A 13,801-nucleotide genomic window follows, 5' to 3' on the forward strand; every position below is an offset into this window, starting at 1 on the left:
CAAAGTTACTCGCAGAGCAGCATATCATGGGTGTCTGTCGTAAATCGCAATGGTTGACGCACTGGATCATCACCCCACCATCCGCAGTTGCCTCACTCTTTCACTTAGCTATCCTTCTCAAACTCTCACCCAGTTGGCTTTTGTTGCCCCCCTCTTTTATAATAAAACCAAGTAATAAATTGACACCCATGCAAAAAGCAGAAATAGAAAAATAAAAATAAAAATTCAATACAATTATATATGGAAATAAAGATTTAAAAAATAAAAATTCAATACAATTATATATGGCAATAAAGTAAAAGATTAAAAAAAATAAAAGTGGAGGGACCCATAAACCATATATAAATGCATTCAACTATTCAAGGAGGCTATAAATGCCCATCAACTTCACCAAGTTGGACCATTAATTTTACAGACCCACCTACAAGTGCAGAAAATATGTCTTCTCTCTTCCTGCTCTTTCTCTTGCACATAACCATTGCCGCAGCAGCCCAACTCCGGCCAGATCATTACCTGCCAACATGCCCAAATGCCGAATCCATCGTCAGAAATGTCATGAAGAAAGCCTTGATTAGAGAACCCAGGAGCGTCGCCTCAGTCATGCGCCTTCAGTTCCATGATTGCTTTGTTAATGTAACTTACAAAACTTCTTTTTTGACACTATATATTCATGTTTCCTATTTGTTAATTTCATTTATTTGTTTTCCTTTTAAGGATGTCAATATATTCCTTCATATATTGACTTGTGAAATCCAGATAGATATGTATGCTAACAATTAGTTCAATATTAATTAATGAAAAGGGTTGTGATGCTTCTGTGTTGCTGGATGATACACCAACTGTTCCTGGAGAAAAACAAGCCCTTTCGAATATAAATTCGTTAAGGTCCTTCGAAGTCATCGATGAAATCAAGGAGGCTTTAGAGAAGGTTTGTCCTGGATGTGTTTCATGCGCAGATATTCTAATCATGGCCGCAAGAGATGCTGTTGCACTGGTATATATTCTTCAAACTCGCTTCTAAGCTTTTATCTTTAAATACGTATTAGTATATGAACTTGCATAAGGTAATATAATTGAGGTTTGAGGATCTTTAGGCATTAGTCACTGAGGTTTGTCGCTGAACTCTCAGCCATATAGGGCCTGTTTGTCAAAACTTTTATCAACTGGGTACCCGTGCTAGCCTTATGATATTCACCTACATCATTTTTCCCCATCCAAAAGACGACATAATAAGAATAAGAATAGTGTAAAGGTGGTTTACCAAAAAAAAAAAAAAAGAATAGTGTAAAGGCGTATGTACTTTATACCATTACTTTTAGCTCGATGAGGGGCACACAAGTGGCTGTGAGTGAATTTGGCATTTTTAAGTTTTAACTTTTAATATTTACGAACAACTTTTTATTTTTAATTTTTGCATTTTTTAACTTTTTCAATTTTTTTCTAAAATACAAGTATTTTTTAGCATATTTTTGGTAAAAAATTTTTAGCAAAAAACTAAGTATTTATTTGGTATATGTGTTTAAACATATGTTTTTAGTTTTTAAACAACATTATACATATTTCTACATACTTTTTCACCCACAAGTATTTTTAAAAAAACTGAAAACTGTTGTTTAATCACACATATCAAATGGGTCCTAAATAAGCTATTTTCAAACAAACCCTCTGTGAAGTGTGATGAACTGATGATAAATGTGTTTTTCTTTTTTGGGTGTGACTTACCTTCAATACTTTTTTAACTGAATATGTCCTTTTGTTTTAAATATATAATTACAAGTAGTAGTGGATTTTAATATCTACATTTTATTTAGTTAATGAGTGATGTGACAGTTTAAAAGGAGATTCATTTTAAAAAATTACTGAACATAAGTCAAACTTTTTTTTTTTTTAGGGGAACCGATTATATGTTATCAGGATAGCACCTCATGGAGTCATAACATTTCTAAAGGAGAATCGAGGACATCTAAGATTTAAATCTCCTCTTATGACTAACAAATTAAAATTAAAAAGAAGTTATAAAATTATTATTTAAATATTTACTTATTATATTGTTTGTGTCACTAGTCAAAATCATGATCACCAATCAAAAGTGTGAGAGGGGATTTGAATTTAGGAAGTGTAAATAGTTTGAATCATTATTAACAATCAAAATCACCAATCAAAATCATTATTAACAATTTTTGCAGTTTTATCTAGAAAGTGTCAATTTTGGATAGCGTAAAATCGTCGTATGAATATGATATGTGCAAAAAGTTGTACATGACACCTGATCATATTGGCACCAAATAAAAAGTAGATAGTTTAAAGGCAAAGATGCCATATCTTTTGCAAAAGTTTCAGAGAATAGAATGTGATTGTATAATAATGTTGCCTTTAAGCAGACTGGAGGACCTGATTGGAAGGTGAGGCTAGGAAGATTGGACAGCTTATCTCCCTGGCTAGAAGAATCAAATGAAATCATGCCAAGCCCAAGATCTAATGCAAGTTACCTCATCGACCTCTTTAAGAAATTCAATCTCTCTGTCGAAGACCTTGTAGCTCTTTCTGGGACTCACTCTATTGGCCAGGCACGTTGTTTTTCCATCATGTTTCGACTTTATAACCAATCTGGGACTGGCCGGCCTGACCCTGCCATTGAACCAAAGTATAGAGAAAAGCTAAACAAGCTCTGTCCCACTAATGTAGACCAAAATGTCACAGGAGACCTTGATGCAACACCCCGTGTGTTTGATAATCAATACTTCAAGGACTTGGTTGCAGGGAGAGGGTTTCTCAATTCTGATCAAACACTTTACACATTCACGCAGACTAGAAGCTCTGTGAAGTTGTTTAGCAAAGACCAAAGTGTGTTTTTCAAAGCCGTTGTGAATGGAATGCTAAAGTTGGGTGACTTGCAAAGTAATCAACGAGGGGAGATAAGAAGGAATTGCAGGGTAGTTAATAAACGTTAATAACCGAACTTCGTGGGAGTATTGTGAGTAGAGGAGGTCATAGTTTGATTATTGAGGGCAATAGATAGACAAGATGTTATAGAAGATATTTTAAGTGAAAGGTTACTTGTCTTTCCTTGTAATCATGTGGATGGTTTCGGTTGCAATATATTGGAAACAATTGAAGTGAGATTGACAGGCTGAAATTGTTCGTTGAGGGGTTTTTACTCTTCTTAATTCTCTTTTTATCCCTTACCATCTTTTTAATTTTTTTAAAAAATATATTTTTAGACGATACAAGATTTTTTATTATTATATATTTTATTTTATTGCCAATGGGGGATGGTTCAGTTGGTAAGATTCGGTCACTTCGCCTAACTCGCCTAAGTTCGAGCCCTGCTACCAACAGTCTTTCATTAGTGGGCATTCACAAGGATTGGCTTTATAAGTCTTAATCTGTGTCCCAAGGCAATAACCAAAAAAAAAAATTATTACGATTAATAGGTTTGTGCAACAAAAAATGTCGTTGCAATAAACTATCATAGTTATGTATTTTTGGTCTCTAATTACTTTATTATTCTTGTGCTTTTTAGTCTCTGATTTTTAGAATTGCGTTAATCGAACCATATACATCTTTCAATCATAACTATCATGGTCATGTATTTTTATAAAGCACAAGAGAATTATATGAAAAGTTATGTTTAAACTTTCTACTACTAAATTATTTTGATTTGTCCATTGATTCAACCAACTATATAAAAGTTGTAAGAATTGAAATAATTTAAGTAAAATTTGAACTTACAAACATTATACTAACTTACCTAATAGGTAAAATATAAAAATTTTGAGTTATTATATATATTTTTACTTTCTATTGGAGGTTACTAAATATTATATTTGAGTGGTTTCAGTTAACTTAACTGATAAAATTTTTTATGCTTGAATAAGAAATCTGACACCTAAGATTCAATTATTAGAAATAAACGTCATAAATTGAAATTCTATTATAATAAAAAAAAAATATATTATATTTGAAATATATGGGCTTTGAACCCAGACTCCAGAAGGCCTATGTGGCTATGCGCACAAGTGCAATAGGTACTAACTTGAATTAAATACTCCATATATGTATTTGAAAAATAGAAGATTTATTGAAAGTAGAAAGTGACATTTTATAATCTTTGTGAGCTTATAGGAACAAAGTTGACTAGGTCCAATCGTGTTTCTTATGGTTCCAATTCGTTGTTTTAAACAGAGATCAGACTGACCGATTCAACAAGTTGAAATGTGTACCAATTCTCGTTTATAGCCCGGTTCTCTCTTTGAGTGTTTTGTCAGTTAAACTGGAATGAACCAGATTGAACTGGCAAGTGAACTTGTCCAATTTTATCAAATCGATCATATTTTTAAATTATAGAAATATTCTCTCTCTCTCTCTGTCTCTCTGTCTCTCTGATTTCCCTGTTCATAATCACTACCATTTGGCTGTCATTTCCTTACACCACGATGCTGACATCACTGACTACCACTACCCAATAATTTTTTTCCTTCTCTCCTTGTCATTTTTTTTCAATAAGAATAGTTTGTTTGTTAGGAAAATGAAGCAAAGTAAAGCTCCATTTTGTGGAATTTATGGGTTGTGTTGATCTGGTCTCTTTCAAAACCACCAAAATCTTCTCTTTCTAACACCTACGTTACCATCTTCTTTCGTCAAAAAAAAAACACCTACGTTGCAATTTAGGTTTATTTATTTTTCTCTCATTTTCTGTTTTCTTTTGTATGTCTTCTTTTTCCCCCAAACAGTATGAAACATTGACGTACCATGCCGACAGCCTCCAGTCTTGCGATGTTCCCAATTTCATTTTCTAACTTTAAGAACTCGTGGAACGTTGGAAACTTATACATCAGAATGAATATAGGCATTTAAAAAATTTGAGAAACAACGGATAATTATTTTAAGTGATTCAAATCGGACAACAGCATTATGGACAGCTTGCCATATTGTACATATTCCACACTGGCCCCCTTTCAGTACAAATCTGAAAACCAATAAATTGCAAGAAAGTGAAAGCAAGTACAGAATCCTGGAGATCAGAAGTTCTTTGTTGTATAGTCACTTGTCATTTCACAATATAATTCCTCTTAGTGAAAAAATAATAAAATCAATTAAGTCACTTCTAAATTGATAACAGAATATAAATTTGGAAAAAACAACTCCCATTGTGATAGCAAAGAGAAACAACATAGACAAGAAGCATACTTTAAGTATAGATATCATCCATACCTTTTTTTTTTTTTTTAAAGACTTGCTGACATTTTTCATTTTTTAATTAGTGCTAAAATTCTATTAAACAATGGACAGCATAGAAGAGCCATATTTTTTTTTTCCATTTTGATATCCCAGAAATAATGAATCGCTTTTATAACTAGGAGAAGAAGAACACAGAAATCATAATTTCAGATTATAATTAGTAGAAGACAAAGTGAGAAAAGTGGAGGACAGAAGAGAAAGGAAAAAGGAGAGGAGAAAGCTCATATAGAAACAGTATAAGCTTGTGATAGCATTTTATTTGCTCAAATAATAAGATGGGAAGAACAACAGCAGTAGCAGCAATAACAATAACGAAGCAACCATCAGACTACCTTATAAATAAACAATGGCCATAAATCTAGTCAGACCAATATATTGCAGGATTGAAAATTTATATCAAAAAACTTAATCATGTAAAAACTCAATGTGAACAGTTTCTCCAAGCCCAACTTAGTTATAATTTCAATTTGTTCCAATAAAATTGTGATGTTTTCCATGGATCCTTATCAACTAACTGCGGTCGAGCACTTGTTTTTATTTCCACCATTGCAGTTTATCTAAAGCTAATACTCTCTGTCACCCTCCTCTTTTTCATATTGTTTTTCACTACAACTCCCTCAACACCTTAATTTTCACTCCTACAGCTTGAATTAAATCACTCTAAGTAATGTATCCAAAATTATGGGAATAAAGGAGGCACAATTATAACTTTGCCTTTTTCAGTTTCTGCCCATGCAGCTGGGAATGATAATTTTCCTTAATGTAGTTCTCTGTTTTTAAACGTAAATTGTCACGAGATTATAAAATATAGCAGAATTTTATTCTGATTTTCACACATGGTATGTCATACTGAACAGTTTCTATAGATGTAAAACAAATCTAAGCACATACTTGAAGAATTGGTACTTTTTTTTTCTTTTGGTTAAATAGATGCCCACATTCAATTCTTTGAGCCAGAATTTTGCCCGTGTCTACCTTTTGAATCAGAATTTTACAAATATATTTTTTCACGTAGAAATAAATATTTTCGTAAATTTTGGCTTGATATTTTAAAAAATGATGCTGATGAAGGAGAACGGACAAAGTATGCTAAAGCAGAATATCCAAGATTTGGATATAAAATTATCTCAGCATGTCTAGTTGCAAAACTCAATTTCAAAAATAATATCCGTGCTGAAAGAATCTTTTACCCAGCAAAGATACATTGAGTCACTAATCCAGATGGCACTCCCTACACGCATATGGACACTTCTTTTCAGAAATGTATGGAGCTAAACATCTTTTCAGAAATTCCGTACAACCTTATTCTTAGATATTTTGTCATCATACTTTCACAATGACAGAATCCCCTCATAAGGGAACCTGTCTAAAATAGTGTCAATTGATCAGAAGTCGGTAGACAACAATGACCACACGAAAATCATTGAAAAATGCATCACAATCATAACATCTAGTTTCAAGAAAGTGATGAATGGAAATAAACATCTTTTCAGAAATTCCGTACAACCTTATCTCCAAAAATCTACTTTTCAGAAATGTATCTAGAGGAGTACAACTATGAAGCCAGGGCCCCAACCTCGATTGACACTTGCTGATCAGCTCAACAAGGGCCAGCAGAGAATGATACAAAGACGCACACAAACGAGAAATAAAGTAATTGAAATCAAATCTGATTCCATTTAGAATCTCCTATGTAAATCAACTGATAACGGTCATCAATCTACACATGCAATTAATTCAACTACTCATACTAAAAAAATGTCAATGATCATAAGACATGGGCGGCTTTACATTAAGGTCAGGGGGTTCATTAATGAACCCCCTGACCTAGCCCAAACAAAATTTTTATATATAAAATTTTTATTTTTATTTTTTCATTTTGACCCCTAAAATAAAAATTTTAACACCCTAATCCCAAATTTTGTTTGAACCCAATTGAAATAAGCTTGAAGTTTGAATATGATCATCTTAATTTTAATTTCACAATATTTTTACAATAATATGAGGCAAATTGTAACTGCTTTTTATTTGGACCCACAACAAACAATTTTTATTTATTTATTTACTTTTAACAATTGGCCACCTAGATTTTGTTGTGGAATTTTTTTGAAAGTATTTGTGTCAGTTGCAAAAAATTTGCTTATTCATTAATACATATGTGAATATTCTTTCCATGATTCTAGCTTACTTTACAGTTGAGAATGAAGTGAAGTTGTTTTTCCTTGCACTTTTCTTCTTTATCTCACTTTCTCCCTTCTATTTTTTTCTTAGTTTTTCTTTTTATCTCCAATTCAAAGAGAGTGACTATGTCTATGTGTATGTTTAAGAAGTCATGCACTTCAAAGGCAAAAACTTATATCAATTACTATTTTATTTTCTTAGTTTCACATTTACTCCTAGTCCTACTCCTAAGTGTGTTACTAGTCTTCTCCTCCTTTATCATATATTTTTATATAATCGATATTACATATAAATATAATAAGTTATTATTAACTTGACAAAAATGTATGATTAGTAATTTAATTATATTAGTTTATGCATTCAATAGTTGTTGTCTTACCTATTTTATAACAATTTTAGACTATTGTATAATATATTTATACTGTATACTAAATTATATTTAGAATATTGTTTTAAATTATTGTATATAATATGGAAGTTTATCTATACAAAAAAAGATTAATCATTTAATTTTTTACTCACTCCTCATGACAAATAATAAATTCCTAACTTTACTATTGCTGACCTCTTAGAAAAAAATCTTAAAGCCGCCACTGTAATAAGATAATGAGAGAGATAATTAATAGGTAAATTAAGATGCCCACCAACCCAAGTACCAACAACCCAAGTACCCATTTATCATGGGGACCATAAATTAATAACATTTAGGAACGAAACAAAAGGCATTTGCCTAATTGGCCGAGGAGTACTGTAATTAATGGATAACTTTAGGACAATTCTCCATCGGGTTCAAGAAAAAGGGAGTAGCTGTTTGTTTAAGCTTTGCACAGTCTATCTCACCCTTCACACATAGGTTGTGTGCAAATTGCAACTATCGTACGTAGAGTGCTCATTATTTATGGTGACAGTTTCATATAGTATGGCCCGACCTACATGTCAATAAGACATAACTTTCATAAATTTAATAGTTCGAATACATACAAAACTCTTGCATAATATGATTAGCACAAGTGAATCTCTAGTGAATGGAGGGGACCTCCATCTTGTCCAACTAAGATTTATTAAGAAAGTTGGAAATTCATTCATTTCACTAGGGGTGTGCAAAAAACCGACGAACTGAACAAACCGACCGAAACCGACCGAACCGTTGCCAAATTTTCGGTTTGGTTTCGGTTCGGTTCGGTTTCGGTTTCATTTTTTAAAAACCGAAATTTTCGGTTTTGGTTTCGGTGTTGGATTTTTTCATCCGAAACCGAACCGAACCGACCGAATATATATATATATATATATATATTTATGTAACTCTATTACGTATTTGATTAGTGGCTTAGTGGTATGCTACGTTGTAGTTTTGCTAGTGATCCCAGGTTCGAGCCTTCGCGTGGGGGCTTGTGTTTTTTTGCTATTTAATTTTTTAAAACCCTAGGGCATGACATAAAGACGGAAATACCCCTCCCCTCTTTTATTCTTTTCTTTTCTTTTCTTCAGTTCAGCCGCCCCCTTCCTCAACTCTTTCTCTCAAATTTTTTTTTCTGTCTTTCAAAGAGTTCAGCCCTCAGCCCCTCCTCTTCTCTCATCGCTCCTCCACATTCCGCCTCCACACATCGGCCTTCCTGCAGCAGCCTCCACGGCCTCCACACGGTGGTCTCCACACGCCGGGCTCCCAACGCCGGCTAATCTTTTCATATTCACGGTGACCCCCTCTCTCTCTTTAATTTCTCCATAGTTTCCTCTCTCTTTTTTATATTCTGCCATTTTGGGTTTGTTTAATATTGAATCAATGCTATTTTTTCAATTTTTATGTGCAAAGAAAGTTAGGGTTTTGAAAAAACCCATGTGCTTGGTTGTTTATTTTTTCAATTTCTTCTCTCTTTTTTATATTCTGCCATTCTGGGTTTGTTTAATATTGAATCAATGCTATTTTTTCGTGTTAAAAAAAAATGCTATTTTTTCAATTTTTATGTGCAAAGAAAGTTAAGGTTTTGAAAAAACCCATGTGCTTGGTTGTTTATTTTTTCAATTTATTCTCTCTTTTTTATATTCTGGGTTTGTTTTTTTTCTTTGTTTGCTTTCTTAGAAAATAAATGTTAAGGAACCGAAACCGACCGAAAAACCAACCGAAACTGAAACAAACCGAAACCGACAGTTTTTCAACTATTTCGGTCGGTTTCGGATGAGACTTCTAAAAACCGAAAATTTCAGTTTCGGTTGGCTAGATAAAAAAAACCGACCGAACCGAACTGATTACAGCCCTACATTTCACCAAAAAAGTTTAAAATAGGGAATTTATTCAAATGTGAAAGTGAAACACGTTCTTGAGAATTTTTTTTTTTTTTTTTGTTTACTTTATTAACTTTTTAATGTGGTCTCCTTTATTAACTATTCAATGTTGTTAAAGGGCAAAAACAAATTAGCACTACTACCACGTGAGTTTGACATCATTTACTTAGGCTCAAGATATATTAAATTTCTCTTCATTTTAATAAAAGTTCTCAATCTTTGATGTTAGTTTATTTAACTTTTTGTTAATTGTTTTTATTTATTTATTGAAAGAGTATTAAAGTATGCTTGTATTAATTTTAAAAATGTGAAAAAAAAAATTTTAAAAATTGTACATAAAAACTAAAATCGTTTAAAAAAAAAAAAAAAAGATCTAAGCAGACACATCATCAAATCTAATCTATCTAAATACTATACAATCGAAAATTTTTACTTTAATTTTTACCTTATGAGGGTGTGCCACATAAACTTTGCTACTTCCACAATTTTCTACATCATTTATAATTTTTTTAATTTATTTATTTATAACTAAATTCTACACTATTCACCTTATGAAAACTCAACTCTCTTTGAAAAACCCACATTCAGAACCAGCAAGCAATCCCTAGTATTTACAATAATAATGGAATAGAGTTTTTTAATAAAGAAAAAAAAAGATATAAGCTGTGCAAGTTCATATCATTTCATTTGTTGCATACCAACCAAAAAAAAAAGTGGTGGGGAACATTTTACCCTTTCAAAATTCCAAAAGTTAGCATTGCTAATTTTATTCGCATTTAGGTCGAATAACATGTTTTCTCCTTCTAAAATAAAAAGGATCAACTCGGTTTCAAAGGCCACTGATCCCACTCGGATAAAGTCACCTTTGCTGTGCAACACACAGTCATGCACACTAATACAACATTCTACGTTGGTCCACCGTCCATGACATGTAGTCCTATCATATAAACTGAATGCCCCCATATACATTAACATGTAAATCTTAAATCTTGACCTTTGGCAAAGTGACGAATAAATCAACTAAATCATTAAATAGATAAAGCGCATATATATTGTAGGGATACGATACGCAACGAACCACAATAGTGTTGGGTCCGTACGTAAAATGGCCCGGACAATATCATTTGTAGAGAGTGAGTTTGAAAGGCTAGGCCTTGGTTACCCGGCGGTGGGTTTTTTTGTGGTGCTCATACGTGTTTAAGGCGTTTTCACCTCTGGAGTTTTTCTCCTGGAGGTGGACTGGGCGAGCTCCCTCTCTGGCGCCCCCCCCCCCCCCCCTTTTTTAGATTACCTACTTTTTCTTTTATACTAGCCTGCGTTCGCTTTCCTTCGTCCACGTGTAGGGTCAACCTTTCCATGACTGATACTTGTCCCGTCAATCCCAACCCAAAGTCGTTGGGGGTGGTTGATAAAGCTGAAGAATACGGCTCGGTTAGGTCAGAGCCCTGCATGGGAAGGGTAGCTTTTCCTAGATATTTTGGATCTCCTTTCAAGTTTGTTCCTATACCATTTTTGCCCCTCTTCTCGGTGGAACTTTGGGTCTGCCGAGGACTGAACTGTCCTCGGCTGCATCTCCGGGCCATTTTGTGCTTTATATTGTCAAGTTTGGGCCATAGCCTTCTTTGGCCTGGGCCTTTGGACTCCCCATGAGTAAGTGGGCCGGGCCCATAAATTATTGGGCCTCACAATAGCCCCTCAAAACCCTGCTGTCCGACCTCCTGGTTGGAGAGGGGGGTTTTGGAGATACCGAGCCTTTATTATGGCTCATTTAATTCAGCCTTTCACTGACGTTGGCGTTTCTCCACCTGCCCAGGAAATGTACCGGTCTACGAGATGTTCTTCTTAATTTATTCGCGATACGCTCATGCCGTTTGGTTGTCCGAAGCGTGTCTTTAATAGTTTCCTTTCACGAGACCTCTCAAATTCAATGGTTACTGATGGTGTGGGGGAGCGGAACGGGCATATTCTTGTTGGCGGATTTCCTTGGAGATCTGAACAAATTAAGTACCCTCCTCTTCGTCCCCTATATAAAGAGAAAAGACAAGAGTTGTATCTCCCATACATAAATCCCTTTAATCCCCAGGAAGTCTGAAACCCTTAGATTCCTCCCAGAGTTTACTTTTACCCTCTGATTATACCTCAACCTGTAATACGTTCACCACAATCATAAGCAATGAAAGAGCCATCCTCCCACCAAAAATACCATATTCTAATAAAGCTTGAAATGGCTCGGTCAGGGCAAGGACGGCGGAGACTCAAGATTTGTCTTACTTTCCTTTCAGCCAAAATCCGAAGCAGGGACTCGTCACGTCACACGTTCGGAGTGACTGAGCCGAGGACACCCATTATCAGTACCACCCGCTCTCTCATGAGCATATCTAACATGGCACCAGTGTGTTAGGAGTCAGGACTGGGGCAGGGACTAAGTGCCCCAGCTTCTTCCTCTCTTCGTTCACTGGCGCCTCCTTTTGCCTCTTTTTCTTCTTCTTTCCACCACCAAATCCATCCTGGTGCTTTTCTTTCTCCCTCTTTTGCTCATTTTTCTTTCTTTTCATCTCTTCCCTCTTCTTCTCCTCCTTCTTTTCATTCATCTCCTCCATCTTCCTCATTCATCTCCTCCATCTTTTTCTGAAGAAGGCACTTCCCTCAATATGGGCGATACTGAGGCAGAGTTTGGAGGGACTTCGGAGACGAGTTTAAAAGACACCTGACCGTTTACTTATTTGTATTGTTGATGTTGTTTTTTGTGTTTTTTTTTTTATATTGTTTCGACAGTTCACCTTTTGTATAGGCTTGTTTAAGCCCCTCTTTGTACGTTGTAATATATCTTTATATTAATAAAAATTGTTATCATTTTACTTCGCATGTTCTATCTCTATGTTTTTACAAATTTGCAAGTGCTGTTCGGCACAATAATATAGCATTTGAATCAATGACAACTAGGACCAAAATACTTGCTAATAAAAAGATGTTGCCATAACTTTAATAGAATTGTTTGGCACAACAATGCCGACCTGTGAAGAACGATACTTACCCGAAAACTAGCCGAGATGAGAACTAGATGCTCGATACGGTGTAGGAAGTAACCATCCGAAGACATATCATCCTCAAAATGAACAACCCCATTAGGCCACTGAATATTGGGGCGTTTCGCCATCTTCTTAACACTCTTATTGGCCTAACCTTTTACAGTATTTGAGCCGAGGACTTTCCCCATCCGAGTAGTTGGTTTTCCCATAGGCTTGAGTCCAAGGACCTCGCAACGCCTTGGTTCTGTCCAAAACCTAGTTTCATCGTCCAAGTAGTTGGTTTCCCCATAGGCTTGAGTCCGAGGACCATGCAAGGCCTTGGTTCTGTCCAAAACCTAGTTTCATCGTCCAAGTAGTTGGTGAACTCAGTTTCTCCTTTTCCTCAGGTATTTCATGAGGTGCCGAGCAGGAGGTTGTCCTCGGAAATGGCTATTCCTCGGCGTGGGTCGTAGCCTTTGGGCTCCCATGCAGAGCGGGCCTGGGCTGCGAATTCACTAGCCCCACAGTATCGGACTAAGAGGCATTCTTGTATTCTTTGATCACGCGGTCCCCTTTGACGTCCCAGTGTTCGAGATGCGCCTTCACGAGAATTCTTTAATCTCATGGTTGTAGGTGGCGTTGGATATTGAGCCGGAGCCATTTTGTCTGTAGCGTTCCTTGAGACGCTGCGTGAATTAAATACTACTCCCTTGTCTTTTTAAATAAATAGGAGAGGAAGTTGCTTTACCTATATATAAATCCTTCAGTTTCCTCCCAAACCATAATCCCTAAGCCATAATTACAGCTCCCCTATCCGGTGCTATCTTCCCTTAGTATAACATGTTTGAGGCGCGGGTTGGGGTGAAGGAACTCCCTCCGCCACAGCGGCGCCGGGTCCTTACAGATTCAAGGTAGTGTGGTCTGGGCATGGGGGGCACAGATTCAAGAAAATACTCCGTCTTACCGAAGGGAGAAATGGTGTTTCTCCTTCTTTTAGTCAAAATCTGAAGCAAGTACTGATCACGCCAAAATTTTGGTGTGTCAGAAGAAAGATTTTCCGCCATCACCGCCATCTGCTTTGTCACAGGCAA

The 13,801-nt window shown here is 35.4% G+C and overlaps 2 protein-coding genes across 2 annotated transcripts in view; one reads left to right on the top strand and one right to left on the bottom strand.

The window, feature by feature from the left end:
* Window positions 1-13,801, bottom strand: part of LOC126732420 (uncharacterized) — an 84,223-nt gene that overhangs the window by 51,398 nt on the left and 19,024 nt on the right. The window lies entirely within an intron of this gene.
* LOC126732422 (peroxidase 17-like) lies at window positions 390-3,136 on the top strand. Its single transcript, XM_050435268.1, has 3 exons — window positions 390-633; window positions 803-994; window positions 2,382-3,136. Exons 1-3 carry the CDS (start codon window positions 439-441, stop codon window positions 2,949-2,951), a joined length of 957 nt encoding a protein of 318 aa, XP_050291225.1. The 5' UTR covers window positions 390-438; the 3' UTR covers window positions 2,952-3,136.

The sequence above is a fragment of the Quercus robur genome, chromosome 6 (assembly GCF_932294415.1).
Source record: "Quercus robur chromosome 6, dhQueRobu3.1, whole genome shotgun sequence".
Taxonomy (NCBI): Eukaryota; Viridiplantae; Streptophyta; class Magnoliopsida; order Fagales; family Fagaceae; genus Quercus; species Quercus robur.